The sequence below is a fragment of the Rhinatrema bivittatum genome, chromosome 1 (assembly GCF_901001135.1).
Source record: "Rhinatrema bivittatum chromosome 1, aRhiBiv1.1, whole genome shotgun sequence".
NCBI classification, from domain to species: domain Eukaryota; kingdom Metazoa; phylum Chordata; class Amphibia; order Gymnophiona; family Rhinatrematidae; genus Rhinatrema; species Rhinatrema bivittatum.
This window is the reverse complement of record NC_042615.1, coordinates 541,923,688-541,945,911: the sequence shown is the minus strand read 5'-3', so window position 1 is coordinate 541,945,911 and position 22,224 is coordinate 541,923,688. Positions and strand designations below refer to the sequence as shown.

General features: G+C 45.4%; 2 protein-coding genes across 5 annotated transcripts in view; one reads left to right on the top strand and one right to left on the bottom strand.

Moving 5' to 3' along the window:
• TXN (thioredoxin) overlaps window positions 1–12,463 on the bottom strand; it is a 51,331-nt gene extending 38,868 nt beyond the window's left edge. Inside the window, exon 1 of the mRNA XM_029614951.1 lies at window positions 12,226–12,463. Coding sequence (XP_029470811.1) covers window positions 12,226–12,249 — 24 coding nt within the window. The 5' untranslated portion in view covers window positions 12,250–12,463. The remainder of the gene's footprint in view (window positions 1–12,225) is intronic.
• Window positions 12,464–12,621: 158 nt separating this feature from the next.
• The window catches only part of SPO11 (SPO11 initiator of meiotic double stranded breaks), a 358,551-nt gene continuing 348,948 nt past the window's right edge, over window positions 12,622–22,224 (top strand). The window contains exon 1 of one of the 4 annotated variants that reach the window (XM_029614950.1): window positions 12,622–12,864. The gene's annotated coding sequence lies outside the window, so the exon portion shown is untranslated. The remainder of the gene's footprint in view (window positions 12,865–22,224) is intronic. The other 3 variants (XM_029614938.1, XM_029614929.1, XM_029614946.1) reach the window with 3 other exon arrangements.

The window sequence follows — 22,224 nt, the reverse complement described above, 5'->3', positions numbered from 1 at the left end:
AGTCACTTATGGTAGCAACTACTGCTCTGGGCACATTGCCGCCCCCCCCCCCCCCCCCGATGTCTTCTGTTGAGGGTAGTAATTGCTGCTCTGTGCATTTTACCTGTTCTCCCCCCCCCCCCACCATGCAGAAATGCATCACTTAAAGTTAATATAGATTACTTTAGTTCTTCATTCCTATCACCTAACCTCTTAAGGATCTGCCAGGTTTATCCCATACTCTTTTGAACTCCAATACTGTTCTCATCCTCATCTCTTCTAGGAAGGCATTCCAGGTATCCACCACCGTTTGAGGAAACATTTTCCAGTGTTGGATCTTAGTTAACTCTGGAAGTATATTGTGACTCCCTAGTTCTACAAGTTTCCTTCCAAACAGAAAAGAGCTAAAAGGTTTGGGCATCATTAACACCTTTTAGGTATTTCAATGTCTGTACCCTCTCTCCTGCACCTTCTCTCCTCCAAGATATACATATTTAGATCCTTCTGCCTCTCCCCATAGGTCTTCTGATATAGATCCCACACCATGTCTGTCCTTCTCTGGACTTCTTCCAGCCTACATCTTTTTGGAAATACAGTCTCCAAAACTTAACAGTACTTCAGGTGAGGCCTCAAAGACCTGCACAAGAGCATAGCACCTTTTCCTGCTGGTTATTCCTCTATGCAGCCCTGCAACCCTCTAGCTTTAGTCACCACCTTGTCATATTGCTTAGTGTCTGGGATGTCTGAAGGCAATGGCTGCCCCAAGATCTCTCTCCGGTTCATGCATATTAGTATTTCACCCTCAGCCACATACAGCTCTTTTGTATTACTGCAACCCAAATGCACTACACTGCTTCCAAAACAAACCATTCTTAAAGCTTTCACTCTTCATTCTCTACGTACCACATTTGTTGTGACTTAATTGTTTTTAATGTATTAAATGTTTTCTGTGAACCACTTAGATCTACTAGAGCTTGTATAGGTGTATAGAAAAAATTTCAGACATGTCCACTCTGTTGCAGAATTTAATCAGCTGCAAAAAAGTTTGCTTACCACAAACAGGATGAATTAGCCATGCTGTCTGGGAGCGTCAACGCAACCGGAGTAGACAGCTTCCCTCAGTGTCAGTTTTCAACTCTGTGCATCTGTGAGGTTGTCTGCCCACGCGAATCAGTTTCTCTCAGTCTTTGTAACCGAGCGAGGTGTATGACCAAAAAGTGTATAATAGAAAAAGGGGACTGTCTAGGGAAGTGGGAGGGATCGAATGGCTAATTCATCCTATCTACAGAAACACCGTTTATGGTAAGCAAACTTGCTTTTTCCCCGTCGATAGCAGGGCTGAATTAACCATGCTGTCTGAGTCCCAAACTCCTGGGTTGTGTCCATATAGGTTGTAGTTAAAGAATTAGTATCACAACCCTTGCAAAAGTAGACAGTCCTAAGGCTTTGTAGTGGTTGACAAGGCTGCAGTTCCCAGAGCAGCGTCTGTTGTAGTCTGTTTGTCAATACAATAGTGTGACGTGAAAGTATGAAGAGAGGACCAAGTTGCTGCTTTGCAAATGTCCAAGAATGATACTCGTTTAAGATAAACAATTGAGGTTGCTGTCGCACGAATTTGGTGCGCTTTCGGTTTGCTTATGAGTTTGGTGGAATGCTTGTTGCAATAGCATAGCCAGTTTGCTATGGTTTGGAAACTGGTTGACTTGGGTTGTTCTGCTTGAAAGAGGAACAGATGGCCTGGATGGAGATAGTTCTTTGCTTGTAATAAGCCAAAGCTCTTTTGCAGTCCAATGAATGTAGGAGCTTGTCCCAGTCATTGAGATGAGGCTTTGGTTTGAAAATGGGTAATGTAATGGTTTGATTAAGATGAAATGGAGTAACTACCTTAGGTAGGAATGATGGGTGAGGTCACAGTGACCTTATGGTAAAATTCTAAATAAGGAGAATGAACTAGAACTTGTAGTTTGCTAACCAGAAAAAAACTGTCTTCCAGGTGAGGTACTTGATGTGACAGGAATCCAAAGTTTCAAAGGGTGGAGCCATAAGTTGTTCTAGCACCACAGATCCCATGGTACCGGAGATTGTGTCGTTGGTGGTTTTAAATGTAGCATGCCCTTCAAACCTGGAAATGAGGGGGATGATTAGAAATTGGAAGTCTGTTATAATGATAATGATGAAATGCTGCAATGGCACAGATATGTACTCGAACTGAAGCATATGCTAAACCAGAAAGTTAGAGCGTATGGAGGTATTCTAGCAGCTGAGCTGCTGTTGATGAGAAAGTGTTTAGTTGACTAGGTGCACACCAGTCTGCATAATGGCACCATTTTCCTGCCTAATTAAGTCTAGTAAACTTTTCTAGAGGCAATTAATATATTTTCTAGATACGAAGGGAGGCCTAAGTGGTTTAATACAGTCCTTTTAATCTCCATGCTGTCAGATGGAGGGAGTGGTACATTGGGTGGAGGAGGGTGCCTCCTTCCTGAGTCAATAGGCATGGGTGATTTTCCAGTGAAATCAGAGGGCATATGGAGAGACGCATGAGATACACATACCAAAGTTGTCTTGGCCATGCCAGCGCCGAGGATCAAGTCCAAAAGTGCTGAATGCATTTTTGGATTGTCCTGGAGATGAGTGGAATGGGAGGGTAGGTGTACAGAAGGCTGCCTATCCACGGAATGAGGAAAGCATCTGGAGCGTATCGGAGACTGCTGGGGTAGATTGAGCAAAAACTTTCCATTTGACGGTTTGTGTGGCAAAAAGGGTTTCCCGACCAACCCATTGTTGGAAGATTGTCAGGGCTACTTCCCGGTTTAGAGTCCATTCGTGTGGATGGAATACTCAGCTTAAGAGATCTGCTGTGACATTGTCTAGCCCCAGCAGGTAAGTAGCTTGAAGCATAATTCTCTTTGCAGTTGCCCAATGTAGGATGTGAAGTGCTTCCTGACATGAACCTGACCCTCCTTTGTTTATATAGAACATCACGACCTGGTTGTTTGTGTTGATCAGACTTTTTCCCGTGAGGTGTGAAGAGAAGGCTTGTAGAGCTCTCCAAACTGCTCGAAGTTCCAGGAGGTTGATTTGGAGTAAACATTCCCAAGCAGACCAGCGGCTCTGAGTTTAAGTGTAGAAGGTGGGCTCCCCAACCTTTGTAAGGGTGAGTTGGAGGTAGACGGAAGGGTGCTCCTGACAAATTGACTGGAGTCATCCACCACTGAATGTCTGTTTTCATCTGATTGGTGATTCGTACATGGGAGGAAAGAGGTTGTTGGAATTGTGACCATTGACTCTTTAGACCCCCATAGAAGTCATCTCATATGGAGTCTTGTGTAAGGAACCACATGGATAGCTGCCGCCATATGTCCTAAGAGGTGAAGGACTCTACGAACAGATGTTTGTTGTTGCTTGTACAACTTCTGAGCTAGGAAGGTTGAGAGTGAACCTCCTGTCCTCTGGAAGGTAGGCCCTCACCTCCAAAGTGAGGAGGAATGCTCCAATAAACTGCAGTGTTTGGATCAGTTGCAGACTTGATTTCTCGTAATTTATCAGGAATCCCAATGGACTGTAGGCAATTTATTGTCTGACTTGTGAGCTTGAAGGGTATCTGGATTAGAAGCTACTAGTAGCCAATCGTCCAAATAGGGAAAGATTTGGATCTATTGTTTTTGAAGGTGAGCCACCACCACCGCTAAATGTTTGGTGAAGACCCTCAGGGCTGAAGAGAGGCCAAAGGCAGGACTCTGTATTGGTAATGTTCCTTGAGGGCCTTGAAACAAAGGTAATGCCAGGAAGGGTGCGTAGGTATATGGGAGTATGCATCCTTGAGGTCTATCGAACATAGCCAGTAGTTGGGTTGTAGGAGAGGTAGAATTTTTTTTTAGGAGGGGGTCATTTTGAATTTTTCCTTTTGAAGGTATTTGTTGAGGTTTTGGATATCTAGGATTGGGCAAAGTCCTCTGAATTGTTTTGGAATGAGAAAATAAAGGAAATAGAACCCCTGGTTCTTTTGTGATGGGAGAAGTTTGAATGGAGTTTTGGGTGCAGAGAGTGTGTAACTCTGCTTGAAGACACATGGATTGGGATGATGTTCCAACGAGAAGGAACATATGGAATCCTTGGAAGAATAATGAAATTTAGGCGATAACCTTTTATGATGTCTAACAACGATCTGTGGTGATGGTAGCCCAATTAGTATAGAAGTTCAACAGCTGACCTCCGATGAAAGGCGGTGGAGGTGGCTCTGGTTTGCTCAAAAAGTCGGTGTCTGCTTTTGAGGTGCCGGAGTTGGTTGCTTCCGAGGACATTGACGAGGACATCCACGTGATTGTTGAGCTGGAGCCAGATATCACTGCTGCGAGTAACCTTGTGGGTAATAGGACTGGTAGGGCCGGAAGGTAGGTCTTGGGAACGACCTTCTTCGGAAGGTAAGGAAAACTTTCTGTAGGATGATTGAGAATCTGTGGGTGTTTTGAGTGCCAGCCCTGCAGTTTTATGCTATTTGGTGAGAAATTCACAGAAACTGTTGCACACCTTAAAGTTGTCCACCATACAGGGAATATCAGCTAATCTGTTGTGCATGTCTTCCCTTATTGAACTAGCTCTTAACCAGGCCATTCTGCAGGCTGCGATTTGCAGAGGAATGTGAGGAACATTCGAAAGATTCATATACTGATTGCAGTAAATGATGTAACCCTTCCTCCATATCAGTAAATGGCTGAAGTAAAGAGTCATCAGGAGCTATGCAAAGGGGGTGTAAGTTTTGCAGAGTTTCAAACAAACACTGGATCATATAGAACTGATGGCGCTGAATTCTTGTAGACAGCATGGAGGAATGGTAGACCTTGTGACCAAAATCCATGGATTTATGATCCTTCCCTGGAGGGGAGGTTAGCATGTAATTTAGAGTGTTTAGACTTAGAGCCGACTACAATCAAGTTATGAGGTAATTGTATTGAGTCATATATAGTAGAATTTCTCATTCTATATTTTTCAAATCATTCTGTCTGGATGCAGGTCCTGCTGAGTATGGTTTTTCCCACATTTTGTATAGAACAGAGTTTACCACATCATGTGGGGGTAAAGCTGTTAGGTCTGGTGGAGTATTGAAAATTTTTAAAATGCCAAGAACCTGACCTAGGATCCGGAATTTTTGCTGTTTGTATTTTTAAGTGATTCCCCGTAGGTTAAGTCTTCTAGGGGAATAGGGCTCTGGAAGGCCTTCTGGTGGGTCTGAAGGCATGCACGTAGATGAACTGGGAAAAGATGTGGAAGCGTGAGAAAGTGGGCTATCTGGTCTCGCTGGAGTTGGAGACAACACCGGTGTAATAGGTTGTGACTGCCCAGGAGAAGCAGTCAGTGAAGATGGGGTCACTGGTCTTGGATATGTAGATTATACATCTTCAAAAAAGGTATTTAATGCTTGAGATATCTGTAGCATTGCCTTAGAGGCAAGATGAGTATGGCCTGAAAGGAAGTGGTGTTTGGAACAGCTGGTAGAGGAGGCACCGTGAAAGGCACCATATGCTCCTGGGTGGTTTTTGGAGTGGGATGCATTGTAGATGCCCTGCTGGAAAGTGAAATACCACTGCATGTGATGGATCCCTAGATGAATCAGAGTCGAAAGAGAGCTCCACATCTACCTCTGAATCTGGCCTTTAATCCTTTCCTGAACATCTTTCTGAGCTCCTCCTCCTTCCACTGGAATGGTTGTTTGCTTGGTCACAGTACATACCAAGGTATTCACCTTTGGGAATCACAACTGATCCCTTGTCTTTGGATCCAAGGGGTACAAATCTGCCAAAGTGGCATCCCCTTAAAATTTGCCTCCAGGGTGCTCCTCCCAAGACTAACTCTTAAAATCAGACCAAGGGGGGGAAAAACAGGACGCTTTGCATAAGGTGATCAATATAAGATCTTTCTTTTGTAAGCCCATAGCTTTTACCCTCATCCACAGCAGGTGCCTTCAGTGTCTGAGTCAGACTTGACAAATCTCTGAAAAAAATGTAGGTGAAATTTATCCTTCTAGGAGAGGAATCCAAGTTTCCATTGGGGTCTGACATCTTTATCCACATCCCCCTGAACTCCAGGGTCAGCCACTTGTGATACTTGCCTGCTGTAGCTGACAAGTAGGAGACCCAGGCACACGAATCCTTAGGAAGCTAGTTCACCTCCACTGGCCCTGGAAATGTTCCATCTAGGAATAGGAGACTGGATCCATACCAGGGCCTATAGGCCCAAACCAGACACTCTCCAACCTTCCCCTCGGAGATGCCTCTATCTCCAGGTGGGAGGGGATCCATCTAATGTGTCACCACAGCCCTAGGGTATGTTTCAACATCACCAAAACCCATAGCAGCCAAGTCATCTCAAGCAAAGACAGAATCTGAGCTGTCTAGTCCCATGGTTTGATGGTTTGTTGATTCAGTTAAAGCAGGCAATAAGTTATGAGACAGCCAAATCTGAGGAAACACTTAACAGTAGTCAAGAATATAGACATGCCTATAATGTTGCAAGGAAAAGACTGAGATAGTGATTGAGCACACTAGCAATATTGCTGGATATGTAAGAGTGGAATGCCCATTAAGTTAACTTTTAGTGATATAAAAAAATAGTGGAATGGTTAAGTTGATTAAAATTTTAGGTGTTATAAAGCAAGTTTGCTTACTGTAAACTGTTTCCTGTAGATAGCAGGATGAATTAGCTATGCTGTGTGGGAGGCCCCCTGGCAGCCCAGTGTGGGAGCTTCTTAGAAAGTTGAAACTTTGCTCCTGTATGCCTGCATGGTGCCTTCCCATGCAACAGAGTCTTCAGTTAATTTAGATAGCAAAGAAACAGGAGTGTATAGGAAGGTAGACAGAGCATGCAGAAATAGAAGAGACTGTCCAGGAAAGTGGGTGGGAATGCATGGCTAATTCATCCTGCTATCTATGGAAGACATTGTTTACAGTAAGCAAGCTTGCTTTTTTCTGGCAAACAAACAGGCTGGGAGATGAAGCACAGGATACTCAGTTTGGGGGGAAAAAAAGCATATATGTTTGGATCTATGTAGGGTTATTTTTGCAGTGTATCCCTGCAAACTGTGGAAAGTCTTAAGAATTAGTCGCATGATGTATCTTCTGACCCATGATTGCATCAGATTTGGTATGGTGCTGAAGGCAGTAATGAGAAGTGAATATATGTAGTGAAAACCATGTCGCTGCTTTACAAATGTCTTCCAACATGATGCTGTCTAAGGTGGGCAATCGAAGCAGACAACCCTCAATCGATGGGCTTTAACCTTTGAAGATAAATGCTCAGACTTGGTATAATAGCAGAAGTGGATGCATTGAGTTAGCTAGTTCACTAGTGTCTGCTTAGTCACTGGTCCTAGGGTATTCAGGCTGAAGGAAAGAAACTTGGGAGCACCTCTTCGGGGAGTTAGTCCTTTGCTTATAATAGGCTAACACTTACAATCCAACATGTGCAGCAGATCTTCCCAACTGTTTGAATGTGGTTTAGGGAAGAAAGTTGGCAACATTGATTGATTAAAATGAAGAGCTGAAACTACCTTTGGAAGGAAGGATGGATGAGTTCATAAGGTGACCTTGTCATGATAGAATTTTGTGTAAGGAAAATAGTGAACTAATTCCTGAATTAACCTCTGCTCAACGAGTCTGATCGTTACCAGAAATATTTTCCATGTGAGAAATTTCAGTAAAGATGTTTGCACTGGTTCAAAAGGTGGGAGCATCAGCACTTCCAAGACCACATTTAGGTCCCAAGGTAGTGAAATGAGGTGGGTGAGTGGATATGGAGGCTCCTTGTATTGAAGGATGATACGCCACTATGGCTCAGAGGTACACTCTTATGGAGGAAACAGCTAGACCAGAAAGGGACCATAAATGCAAGTATTTAAAGTAACTGTTCCAGTGAAGAATGAAGAGGGTCAAGTGCTACTGACCTACATCAGTGGCGATACCTATGTCCTTTAGCTACATAATCTTATCAAGAAAACTATTTGAGGAAAAAAAATGTTCTTAATCTCCATCGGAATTTGAAGATGGCTTAATGCTTCCTTTTCAATCTCCATGCTGTCAAGTGAATGGAGTCTTGCATGGGGTGAAGCAGTGTTCCTTCCTCCTGCATTAGGTCTTCTGTTTAGAAGGATTTGCTGTTGTATGGAGAGCTGCAAGAGGTAGGCATATCAGAGCTGCCTGGGCCATGTTGGCACAGAGGATGAGATCCAACTTGTCCACTATGCATTTCTTTCTCAATTACTCGAGTTATTGGTGGGATTGGAGGGAACACGTACAATGGGTTTCCAATCCATTTGAGCAGAAAAGTGTTTGAGTTGTTCTGCTCTATATCCAAGAGAACGAAGACTATCTATAGCTTTCTGTTGTACTCTGTTGCAAATAAGTCTATTGGGGCGTCCCCACCTTTGGAATAGGGAGTATGCTACATGTCAATGAAGCACCCATTTGTGGGGGTGAAAAATTGAGGCGGTCAGCCTCCGTATTTCTTACTCATGGCAGGTAGGTTGCCTGCAGTTGTATTGAGTGATTTAATACCCATTCCAGTGTCAATGCCGATTCTTTGCACAGAATCTTTGAAATGACCCACCTTTATGTAGAACATAGCCACTTAAATGTCCATGTATGCCATCACTGTTGTGTTGAAGTATGTGAGAAAGCATGGATTGCATATTGTATGGCACCTAGTTCTCGTAGGTTGATCTGGAATGATTTTTCGGTGGGAGACCAAAGGCCTTGTTTCTTGAAGTGCAAGACGTGCATGCCCCATCCCTTCGTGGAGGCATCTGTAGTTAGTACTATCTGATGAGTCTGGATTCAGAAATGTGCACCCGACTGCAAGACCAAGTGCGCAACACATTGCCAATTGCTCCTCTGGAGGGTCTGAGGGGTATCCCAAAGAACCAAGGGACGAAGAGAGGATATGGAGCCCTGGCTGAACTGCTGACATCTCCCCCTGGTGAGGGAGGAGAGTACTCCAGGGGCAGGTCTCCTGTGGAGGCAGATTAGGTGCAGCCTTGCGTTGATTCTCCTCCAAGAAGAGAAATTTAGATAGATGTTGGAGATCTGGACATTGCTTGGCATACCAGTGTCCCGACTGTCCCTCTGGGGAAGTCTGGGTGGTACTGCTGCCTGGAGTGTCAGGTCCTTGAGGTCGGGTTAGTACATATTCTGCCAAAGGTGATGACTTGTGGCACTTCTGGAGAGGTTCCTGAAGGTGCTGTGTCTCCCTTCTACACCAGGACACCGACAGGTTGGAGAAGACTGGACCAGAGATCGAGAAGAGCCAGAACTTGTGATCAAAACATGTTCTTTGTCAGAAAAAGCTAGATCTAATTTTGGGAGGATGCCTCCTTGAGGTTCTGGCATTGGTGTGTCATGCCGAGCTGTGTTGTATCTGCATCGATGGGCCTGACGTGTTACATTGAGTCTAGGTATCCCTGTGCTTCGGTTTGCTGCATGGGTGCATTGTGTCTTATGCTTCGGCTCCAACGCATGTGTGGAGTGCCATTTTTGCTTGATCCCAGGTGATGCATCCCGACAGCAGAACACCTCAGCTGAGTGCATCAGTTGTCCCATGCTGGCACATCTCCTGTCACTCTCTGCACCATGTGAGGGTGCTGGGTCAGGCTTCTTCCCTGAGCCTCGAAGCTGTGCCAAGGGTCCCACGGAGGCAGCTCTTTTGGACTGTTTGGGTCTGTAATATGGGCCCTGGGGAGGAGTGGGCTAACAGGCTCTCTGACACAGGGGCATAAGAGCCGGCATTGTCCTGAGTTGCGCTATTTTGGCAGCGCACTGCCGCTGAGCCTGGGAGAACATGTGGCTGCAGTCCCAACAGCTGGACATGTGCTCCAGCCCTAAGCAGAAATAATTGTGCCCATCTGTGTGGACAGTTTTGCTACACTGGCAAAGTGTGAAACCCAGTGGCCTGGGAGTCATTATCTGGACAAATTCTTAAGATCACGGATGAGAAAAAAAGAGGAAGGATGCAAGAGAGTCTCAGTGCAAAACTGAGACGAAGATGGCATTGCGCGGGAAACCATGTACAGCCTCCACACAGAACAAAGCTCTGTCCCCTAGTGAAGCTCCGCCTCAGCCATCCTGCAGATAGCATGGCTAATTCAGCCTGCTTATCTCCAGGGGAAAAATAAAAATGACTAAAACTTCCCTACTCTTTTTTCATGAGCTCAGCCCTCCCTGGCTGAGAACACGACTGAGTCACCGGCTATTGGGCAGAAGGGGCACAAAAGCCTTCACTGTGAGCACTCCCACGTTTGCTACTACCTTTTTGTCTACACCAAGGTCAGGTTCCCAGACTTAAATTACACAAGTGACCAAACAGGTGGCACCACAGGAGCTCAAGCCATGCACCTGCATTTTTTTTTAAACCACAAGTAACCCCCACAGTAGGGAGACTGATAATACTGGCAGGGCAGGGCTGGGCTGTGTGTCAGTGACATCAGCTTTACTCTGTTTCTATCTGCTGGTAGGACTGGCCAGCTTGAGTGCAAAAGAAATAAGCTTGAGGGTCAGCATGTTGTGTACTAGATGTGGCAAGACTAAGTGGGAAGCCCTGTTCTATGTAGCATTTAACAGACAACCAAACTATTTCCCAAATCAGCTACTGGCAGGTTCAGAGCTAATATGAAGTCAAGACTCCAGAAACAGGGCTTCATGGATGAAGCAGACTTGTATAGGAAGGCATTATCCATGCATTTTCTTTCCAAAGAAAAATATAATTTAAGAAAAAAAAAGTTTTGCGATTTGGACAGAGAAGCTAACATTCAAAGGCATTTAGCTGATAACATGCAAGTTTTGACTATTCCCAGCACTTATCCAGTATAGGTCAGCCAACTAAAGTTTAGCCAAAATGGGAAGGAGGTTTGGGAGGCATTCTGGGGCAGGGTTGAATTATTCAGTTACCTGCAGAAATAGCTGAGGTCAAAAGTTTTGAAACTTATTCCTTGAAAAGTTTAGCATTAACCAGCTATAGTCAAAAGAATATAGTTTGTTAGCTGGCAGGCAGGCAGGCAGGCCCCCCCCCCTTTCCACACACGAAAAGTGGCCTACCAGTTCTTGTCCCCAGACAAGAATAAAATAGTGGTTGGTACCATCTCCCCCCCCTGCCCTGTTAAGACATATCAAATGAAGACCCCCACCTCCAACTTTATCCCTCCCTGGTACCTTGAAATTCTTAACCTTCAGCAAAAGTCTCAGTAACTGTTAAAGCAATCCCAGCCCTTTCAGTGCTATGTGAACAATACTATAAAAAGCTATCAGTATTGCTATTCACTGAAATTGTTAGGACCATGCTTTCAACATCCAAACAGCACTACACAAGATAGTTATGATCCATACACATCAGCAACCGCTTCACGCTAGTATTTACTTCAGAATGTCAGGAACTACTTAAAGGAAGCATAGCCTGCAAAATAACTCCAGGGTCTACGTAGGGGTAACCCGCAACTGCTAACATTCCTATGACCCAATAAATAAACCTTCTCATGTTCCTTCTTAGACACTCATACAAGTGGAAACAGCAGTAACTTGAGACCCCATGCAGCTTTTCCTTTGAAACCAGGAGATAGGAGGCGAGGTGCAAGGCTTTTAATGGAATTCAGAGTTTAAAAAAAAACAGTTTTTGGGTAAGAGCAGAGGAGTATAGGCATAGAGGACAGACAAGTTGCCAGGTTGGCGCTACGTGACTCTTTAACAGCCGGGAAAGCGCCCCCAGCACACCGGTGCTGTTGTAGTTTCTTCCCATCCTGCCGCAGGCCCAGCTCAATAGAGATAAGCGCACAGGTAACAGAGTACCTTGCTCGTCGAATAGGTCTGGCTACCGCCGAGGTCTTCAAACCCCCCCCCCCCCCCCCCCCCCCCCCCCCACTTAAGACACACCCAGCCTCCTCCTCTCCAGAGAGGAAGTCCCGTAACGGCCCGCAGAGAGAACCCCGCCCTCCCCGCACACTTTCAGCTTAGAGCGCAGGCCTTTAAAAAATAGCCGAGCCCCCCCTCCCGCCGCAAGAAACGGCTCCTATACTCACTTTCGGCCACATCTTGGCAGGTAGTTAGCAGCGGACGAAAGCAGCAACAAGACATAAGCCAATAAAATCGGAGAAAAAAAAAAAAGAGGAAAGGGAAAATGCAGCAAGCGGCACCACCCCTTACAAATAACTCCCTACCTTTAGCCAAAAGAACAACCTATAAAGCCTCCGCAGAGCGCACCTGCTCTTACCAAGGTCTGAATGTGCTTCACCATTTTGATGTCTGTGATTAGTTTGAAGGATGGAAGAGTGGTGTGCGTGGACAGTCTCGGGTCCTGCCACAGTCTGCTGAGAACGATTTCCTGGTAGCTTTGGCGTCTCTAGCAGCGAGATGGTTATGCGCCGCTCCGCTACTTATAGTATCCGAGGGGGCGGGGTGGGGTTAGCGACCGATCACACGCAGCACCAATGCCTGCGGCCGTGTGGAGGCAGCGGTTAGGGAGAAGGGAGGGGTAATGTGCTCGCGCGCGTGCTCGTGCCTATTGGCTGAAATGAAACCTTCACGTTGTGTGCTCGCGACGTTGTGTTGACGGAAGGGGGGGGGGGGGGGGGGGAATGGGTCACGTGAACTAATAGGGAATTTTTCTGGAGGCACTGGTGAGTTCTTATTGGGTGGGGGTAGTGCCTGAGAAGGGACATCTTACAGTTGTGAAATAGTAGGACTTCACGGAGGGTTGCGCTGCTGAGGGGGCGGCGCTAGTGTGACCGTTATCTGGGCACCAAGGCTCACCTGATCGTTCCGCTGAGTCACCGTTACTGGGAAGTGTCGCGCGCCCACGTAGCTGGATGTATTCAGTTCCCGAGCTGAAGTTGTTTCATTCTTTTAACAGGTCTGATTAAAAAGGGTGGTTGGACTTAGGGACTGTAATTGTTTGAACATGGATTATAAAAGTGGGTTAGAGAAAGCTGATTTATTTCCTTTAGAGTAGGGAAAATAAAATAAATTGGATGTAAAAGACAATTTTAAGCGAAACTGATTTCTATTCTAATATGTAGGTGTTACCACGTCCTTTGGACCTAGAGAGCAATTATTTACCTCCTGAAATTTTAGAACATTTTCAAAATTGTTCAAAATTCGTTAAGATAAAGTGAAGCTTAGGAGGGTAATGAGCCCTGCCTAAGGTTACACGTTGTGACAAAAAAAAGCAGACTACAATTTGTCCATTCTCCAAGGACAAGCAGGATGGTAATCCTTAAACGTGGGTGACATCATCAAACTGAGCATGCCCTATATCACCCATCTATGGAGTTTGGGCTTTTTGGCCTAGTGGAAAACTTTTTTGCATTTTTGTGATTTTTTTTCTTACTGTTCTGTCGCCAGATTCTTCTAGGTGCCTTCCCATAGTGTCCCCAGTCAGGGTTTTCAAGGTCTTTGGATAAGCTTACCTTCATGGTAGATTCCCCTGTGGTGGCGGTGTCTCAGTGCCTGCTGGTCATCGATGCCTGTCACCACCGTTCTGGCCTTCGGCCCCCTTGTTTCGCTCCATCATGGCCCTGACCGGTTTTCACCGATGCCCCCATTGCCCACGGACCATGTTGATGCCTGGGGGCATCGCATGACATCTGAGGTTGCCACTTGTGTGACCAGATGACTCCGAAGGGATGTCAGCTTTGACTTGACAAGATGAAGCACCTCTTCGGGTCGAAGACGTCCAAAGCATCGCCAGTGGCATTGATATCTGAGTTTCGCCCACCCATCCCGACCCCTCACCCTTACTCTACCCATCCCCATTCCTCCCTGATCGCTTCGAATTACCAATGCAGAAGTAAATTATCTTAGACTACTGTTAACAAACTCCTGTAAGACATCTGTACAATTAGGAACTAGGAATATTCCATAATACCATATTTTAGACATTGTCTTTTTTGGCTTTTTATTTCTCCTTTAAATGCTATTTAGAAAAGCTCAATCTAAAACATTTAGATTTAGACATATAAGACTTTGTTGTGCCATGTATATTTTGCTCTTATGTTTTAAATGTTATGTTTTAAATGTTATTCAAAAAAGTTATTCAAAAAAGTTATACAATATGTTACTCAAAAAAGTTCTTTGTTATATGTAATTGCCCACAAGCAAGCTTATTCAACTGTTCTCTGTAAACCGATTTGATTTACATATAATGTAAGAAGAGCGGTATATAAAAACCATAAATAAATAAATAAATAAATATGTAAGGACCTTGGAGATGCACCGATGAACACCACTATCGACATTGGCGAGATGGTTGCTTCCATCGAGGTCGCCGGGGCCTATGGGCTCTGGTTAATCACTGTCGATCTCCTGATCGAGGATACCAGTTTCATCGTCTTTATTTACATTTATTAAAATTTATAGATGGCCTAACACAAAAGGCCTAGACGATGAGCAAAGTAACATTCATAATAATAAAACAAGTCAAAACAGAAAAAAAATGAGAAAAAACAAAATCATAAAAGGTATAATAAAAAAACAGGCAAAATAAAATAAAACAGACTAGCGATAATATTAAAATAAGTCAAAAAATGTAAAAATAAGCTAAACTGAAAAGAAAAGTTTTGACTTCTTTTCTGAAGCTCTTAACTGAATCACATTGATGTCAATCGGAAAAGAGTTCCAGAAGGTGGGCTCAGCAACAGAGAAGGCACACTCACGGGTCATGTGCAACTTTTGGAGAAGGAAACTCGTGCAGACCACACTGAGAAGATCGTAATGTTCTTGTAGGTTGATAAATTTCAGAATTGCATTGGCCCAGTGGCATGTCTGGTCATTTAGTAGTTTAAAAATTAGCATTCCCTCCTTATATTTAATTCTTTCATGTATTGGAAGCCAGTGTAAGTCAAATCAAAGTAGATGTGATGTGATCATTATGCTTTAAACCTGATAGCAGACGTGTGGCCGAATTTAACAGCAACTGTAATGGTTGAACAGAAGTGTGAGGGATGCCTGAATATAGGCTATTACAGTAATCTACAATGGGGAAAGCAGATGCCTGTAATACCATATGGAATTCAGGAAAGTGAAGTAGCTTTTTAAGGCTGGCAAGGACATATAAGAACATGCCATACTGGGTCAGACCAAGGGTCCATCAAGCCCAGCATCCTGTTTCCAACAGTGGCCAATCCAGGCCATAAGAACCTGGCAAGTACCCAAAAACTAAGTCTATCCCATGCTACTGTTGCTAGTAATAGCAGTGGCTATTTTCTAAGTCAGTTAATAACAGGTAATGGACTTCTCCTCCAAGAACTTATCCAATTCTTTTTTAAACCTAGCTACACTAACTGCACTAACCACATCCCCTGGCAACAAATTCAGAGTTTAATTATGCATTGAGTGAAAAAGAACTTTCTCCGATTAGTTTTAAATGTGCTCATGCTAACTTCAAGGAGTGCCCCCTAGTCCTATTATCCGAAAGAATAAATAATTGATTCACATTAACCCGTTCTAGACCTCTCATGATTTTAAACATCTCTATCATATCCCCCCTCAGCCGTCTGTTCTCCAAGCTGAAAAGTCCTAACCTCTTTAATCTTTACTCATAGAGGAGCTGTTCCATTCCCTTTATCATTTTGGCCGCCCTTCTCTGTACCCTCTCCATCGCAACTATATCTTTTTTGAGATGCAGCGACCAGAACTGTATTCAAGGTGCGGTACGGAGGTATTATGGCATTTTCCGTTTTATTCACCATTCCCTTTCTAATAATTCCCATCATTCTATTTGCTTTTTTGACTGCCGCAGCACACTGAACCGATGACGCCTAGATCTCTTTCTTGGGTGGTAGCTCCTAATATGGAACCTAACATGTAATTATAGCATGGGTTATTTTTCCCTATATGCATCACCTTGCACTTATGCACATTAAATTTCATCTGCCATTTGTATGTCTAATTTTCCAGTCTCACAAGGTCTTCCTGCAATTTATCACAATCTGCTTGTGATTTAACTACTATGAACAATTTTGTATCATCTGCAAATTTGATTACCTCACCCGTCGTATTTCTTTCCAGATCATTTATAAATATATTGAAAAGTAAGGGTCCCAATACAGATCCCTGAGGCACTCCATTGCCCACTCCCTTCCACTGAGAAAATTGTCCATTTAATCCTACTCTCTGTTTCCTGTCTTTTAGCCAATTTGTAATCCACGAAAGGACATCGCCACCTATCCCATTACATTTTACTTTTCCTAGAAGCCTCTCATGAGGAACTTTGTCAAACGCCTTCTGAAAATCCAAATACACTACATCTACTGGTTCACCTTTATCTACATTTATTAACTCCTTCAAAAAAGTGAAGGAGATTTGTGAGGCAAGACTTGCCTTGGGTAAAGCCATGCTGACTTTGTTCCATTAAACCACGTCTTTCTATATGTTCCTTGATTTTGATATTTCGAACACTTTCCATTATTTTTCCTGGCACTGAAGTCAGGCTAATTGGTCTGTAGTTTCCCGGATCGCCCCTGGAGCCCTTGTTAAATATTGGGGTTACATTAGCCACCCTCCAGTCTTCAGGTAAAGCCTATAGAATCCCTGAGATATAACCTGTTTTATTTGGCGATGAAATGAGAGAATATTATCTTAAGAAACACCAAGATTTTTTATATGGTTCTTAATTGGAAAAGTAAAATTGTTCAAGGTGATGGTATTTTCATTGAAGGATGAGTATGGGCTATGTATATCTAGAAATTCTGTTTTAGACATACTTAAAGCGAGTTTGTTATGCTTTAACCATTTTTGAATTGTAGAAACACAGATGTTCAGGTGTTCTAATGTATCCTGCTAAGAAGGGCGAATGTGAAGGGCAAACTGGATGTCGTCAGCATAGAATTTATAACAGGGGAATCCAGAATGAACCCCCTGCTACAGGACCTGCGTCCAACGGCTCACCATTTTCCCCTCCTACAAGCAGCACAGCAGTTGATCAATCTGGAGTGGAATGCACCAGACGCTTCCTTCAAAGGGGGTCGGGCTTTGTCTAGCATGTACCCCCTAGACCCGGCAACCAAGGAGCTGCTGGCGTGCCCGATGGTAGACGTTATAGATAGCGCAATTGTGAAGCGCACCACCATTCCGGTGGAGGGAGGGGCGGCCCTCAAGGATGCACATGACCGGCGCATGGACGCCATTCTGAAACAAGCCTTTGAGGTGGCAGCCATGTCCCTACGAATTGCGACCTGTTGCACCGTGGTGACACGTTCCTGCTTATCAAAAGCCAGGAACAACACCCCGGGAGAAGAAATGGAATCAGCCCTCTCGTTCCTCACTGACGCTGCCTCCGACCTAGTTCGTACAGCAGCCAAAGGAGTATTATCCTCAGTGGCAGCCAGAAGATACCTCTGGCTACGTAATTGGTTGGCCGACTCCTCCTCCAAGACTCGCCTCACGAGAATGCCCTTTAAGGGATCCCTCTTGTTCGGCAGCGACCTTGAGAAATTGGCTAATAAATGGGGCGCCTCTCCATTACCCCGTCTACTGGAAGACAGGTCCAGGAGGGCCCAGCGCCCTTTTCCTAGGCCATCCAGAGGTAGAAACTCTCAGCGCTTCAACCCTTACAGCAAGCACCTCGTTCTCAGATCAGGAACCAGTCCTTTCGGACTAAGCACAACAAGAGGAGAACCGGCTCGGGCTCTGGTCCCGGCTGCACCCCACAATGACAATCAGCCGACCCATCTGGGGGTAGCAGCCATAGGGGGCAGGTTAACCCTCTTCTACCGCAGGTGGGTCGAGATTACCTCGGACCAGTGGGTCCTCGCCATCATCCGAGAAGGGTGATGGCGAGGACCCACCAGACAAGTTTGTGGAATCTCCTTGTTCACCCCTCAAGAGGGCGGCACTAGAAGTTACCTTGCGGAGGCTCCTATCCTTAAAAGTCATAATCCCAGTGCCTGCATGGGAGGAAAATTCTGGGCATTATTCCATTTATTTCATAGTACCCAAGAAGGAAGGCACTTTCAGGTCCGTCCTGGACCTTAAGTCAGTCAACCGGCACCTACGGGTCCCCAGCTTTCGCATGGAAACCCTACGGTCTGTCAAGAATGCAGTACAGCCAGGGGAGTTTCTCACATCCCTAGATCTGTCGGAAGCCTACTTGCATATCCCAATCCATCGGGATCACCAGCGCTATTTATGCTTCAAAGTCCTGAATCAACACTTCCAGTTCCGAGCTTTACCCTTCGGGTTAGCCACCGCGCCGCAAACCTTTACCAAGGTCATAGTAGTAGTGGCGGAGTCACTCAGGAAGGAAGGAATCCTCGTCCATCCCTACCTGGACGATTGGCTGATCAGGGCAAAGTCCCCGGAGGAGAGCCACCAGGCAACCAACAGAGTTATATCTCTTCTGGAAAGCCTAGGATGGGTAGTAAACTTGAACAAGAGTTCCCTACAGCCTTCTCAGTCGCTGGAATACCTAGGAGTCCGATTCGACACCCAGGAAGACAAGGTCAGTCTGACCGCCAAGAGGAGAGCAAAGCTCCGGAATCGTCTGCAGGCCCTGCTGAGCGCCACCCGGCCCACAGCTTGGGATTACCTACAGGTCCTTAGCCTTATGGCATCCACGCTGGAGGTGATACCATGGGCGCGGGCTCATATGAGACCATTACAACGCGCCCTCCTATCTCGGTGGAGCCCACGATCACAGAACTACACCGTACACCTACCTCTACCAGCCAGAGTGCGGAATCAGATACGGTGGTGGTTGCAGCCCGGCCACATGAGCCGGGGGTCAAGAATGTCCTCCCCAACCTGGACCCTGCTCACTACAGATGCCAGCCTGAACGGATGGGGAGCACACTGCGAAGAACTCACTGCCCAAGGGTGGTGGAACAGAGAAGAGTCGGGGTGGAACATCAACCGACTAGAGGCACGGGCAGTCAGGCTAGCGTGCCTGCGATTTGCCCACAGACTTCGAAACAGAGCGGTCAGAGTGATGTCGGACAACGCCACCACGGTGGCATACATCAACCGACAGGGCGGAACCAGAAGCCAACAGGTATCCCTAGAAATAGCCCCCCTGATGACTTGGGCGGAAGCAAATCTCCAGGACATCTCCACGAGGATCCAGCTCAATTCTCTCTTACGGTCTGGCCATTGAGAGGGCTAGACTGAAGAAAAGAGGATACTCGAGGCCGGTAATAGATACACTCCTCCGAGCACGCAAGTTCTCCACATCACTAACATATATCAGGATCTGGAGAGTATTTGAAGCCTGGTGCGAAACTCATGACACCAATCCACATGCCGCTAAGATCCCTATCATTTTGGATTTCCTGCAAGATGGACTTCAGAAGGGTCTGTCCCTCAATTCCATCAAGGTTCAGGTGGCAGCGCTATCCTGCTACGGTCCCCGGAGTGAAGGCAACAGCATTGCCACACACCCAGATGTTTCACGTTTCCTGAAAGGAGTCAAACATATTCGCCTGCCACTGAAGTGGCCAGTGCCTCTGTGGAACCTCAACCTAGTTTTGGAATTTCTAGCGGGACCTGCCTTCAGACCCCTTTGAGGCCTGTCCCTCCATTTGTTAACCTTGAAGATGGTGTTCCTGCTGGCCGTATGCTCAGCACGCCGCATCTCAGAGCTACAAGCGCTGTCCTGCCGTGATCCGTTTCTCAGAATCACTCCAGAGGCTATCCATCTTCGCACGGTTCCTTCCTTCTTACCCAAAGTAGTCTCACACTTCCACCTCAACCAAACCATATCCTTGCCTACCACGGAAGGTTTGAAGAAGTCGGAAGAAGGTCGAATACTACGCCATCTTGACATCGGCAGGCTGCTGTCCAGATACCTGAAAATGTCAGAAGCAGTACGAAAGACGGACCACCTATTCGTCCTGCACAGCGGGAAGAAGCAAGGGGAAGCGACCTCACGGCCAACCATCGCCCGCTGGATCAAAGAAGTTATCAAGACAGCCTACGTAGAAGCGGGAAAACCACCACCTCTACGGGTCAAGGCTCACTCTACCAGAGCGCAAGCGGCCTCTTGGGCAGAAACTAGGATGCTGTCGCCTGCAGAGATATGTAAAGTGGCGACGTGGTCCTCCCTCCATACCTTCTCCAGATTCTACCATCTGGACGTCCAGGCCAGGGAGGACACAGCATTTGCGAGGGCAATCCTGAACGGACCTCGGGCAGCCTCCCGCCCAGTCCGGGAGTAGCTTTTGTACATCCCACTTGTTTTGAGTCCATCTGCTACACGCTAGGAAATGTAGAGATTACTTACCTGATAATCTCGTTTTCCTTAGTGTATGCAGATGGACTCAGCATCCCGCCCGGCTGCCGGCATACATGGGGATTCACCGACTCACGGTAAGCCATGTTTTTTATAATAGGCCATCCACCCTGTCGGGTGTCGACGCCTTCCGGTTGAGAACACTGGCGGTCTCCAGCTACTATCAATCGGTCAGGGTAATCCTGTTCATTTAATCGATTGGTCAGTTACACATATATCCATAAAGCTTTTGCAAGGAAGATTACTGAATTGCTGCACTTCCTGCGGGGTATATGTACCCGTGCTGACGTCATTTCCGTCTCCAACTGCTAGCACGAGCACACTATACCCACTTGTTTTGAGTCCATCTGCATACACTAAGAAAAACGAGATTATCAGGTAAGTAATGTAAGTAATCTCTACATTGATGAGGGTCTAATAGCTCAAATTTCTCTAGATGATCAGTAAGTTGACATAATATAGTTGATTCAAGAATTTTGGTAAAATAAAATAAGGCAGAGATTGGCCTGTAATTAGCGGGGTCAGTGGGATCCAGGGTATTTTTTTTCAAAAGAGGGCATACAACAGCTTTTTTCAGAGAAGTGGGAATGACTCCTTTATTAAGAGATAAATTGATCAATTTGGAGAAGGTAGGAGCTAAAATCTTTCATGTGGGAAAGAGGATTTGCATTCAGACAACAACTAACAAGGACTGAACTACACAGTCTGGGTAAACAAATAAGCATGGGGGTAGCTTGCTTATCACAGCGGTTACTACCCTAAACCAATTAAGCCTGATACATCACTTTGAATGCATATACAGCCTTGCTCTCTGCTTCAATGGCAAGGGGAAATGTGGAAAAGAGGATTTGCATTCAGACAACAACCAACAAGGACTGAACTACACAGTCTGGGTAAACAAATAAGCATGGGGGTAGCTTGCTTATCACAGCGGTTACTACCCTAAACCAATTAAGCCTGATACTTCACTTTGAATGCATATACAGCGTTGCTCTCTGCTTCAACGGCAGGGAGAAACGTGTAAAAGAGGATTTACATTGAGACAACATCCAGCAAGGCATGGATCTAGGCAGTCTGGGTAAACAAGCATCGGGGTAACTTGCTTGATGCGGCGGTTACCATTAAGCCTTATGCTCACCTTGATGCAACTTCAACATTATTCTCTGCATCAATGGTGTGGCAGGAAATTTGAATCAAACAGTTTCCAACAAGGGCCCTGAACTTGGTGGTCAGTGAAACAGATATGTTTGGGAAAATAAGTGTGGGAGCTAGCTGGGTAGACTGGATGGGCCGATTGGTCTTTTTCTGCCATCATTTCTATGTTTCTATGTTAGATTTAAAAAGCGATGAAGAACAGAGAAATTGAAGACCAAAGTGTCATCGGATTTAGCTATTACATTTTCAACCTCTGGAAGAAACAAAGTCAAAGATTTCCCAGAGGTTCGAGATTTGAGGAGAGGGGCTAGTATGCCAGTTGGGGACTGATGAAAAGGAAATACAGATTTTTTTCAATTTTTAAGTTAAAGAAGATGGAAAAAGACTCAGCACTGGGAGTGTTAAGCATGGAACTGGGTTAGGTAGCCTCTTAGCTATATTAAACAGTACTTTAGGATTGTACCTTACTTCACGAATTCTTTTGGAGAAATGCTCCTTCATGGCAAGATTGGTCTGAACTTGAAAATCTTGTAACAATAAGCAGAGGATTTGGGCACGCTCAGGGTAGGAAGATGCGTCTCAGGTCCTGGTGGCTTCTAGAAAACCTTTCACTAGAAAGTCCTATGGACTGAAGTGGAAGAGGTTTTCCGTGTGGTGTGAGCAGAAAGACCTAGATTAATTCTCCTGTCCCACACAAAAACTACTTGATTACCTTCTACACCTATCGGAGGCTGGCTTAAAGACTGTCAAAGTTTCTAGAAACTTTCTAGAAACTTTGACATACGTTTTTTGCATCGGGCTGCATCTGATGATGTCATCCATGTGTGAGTGCTA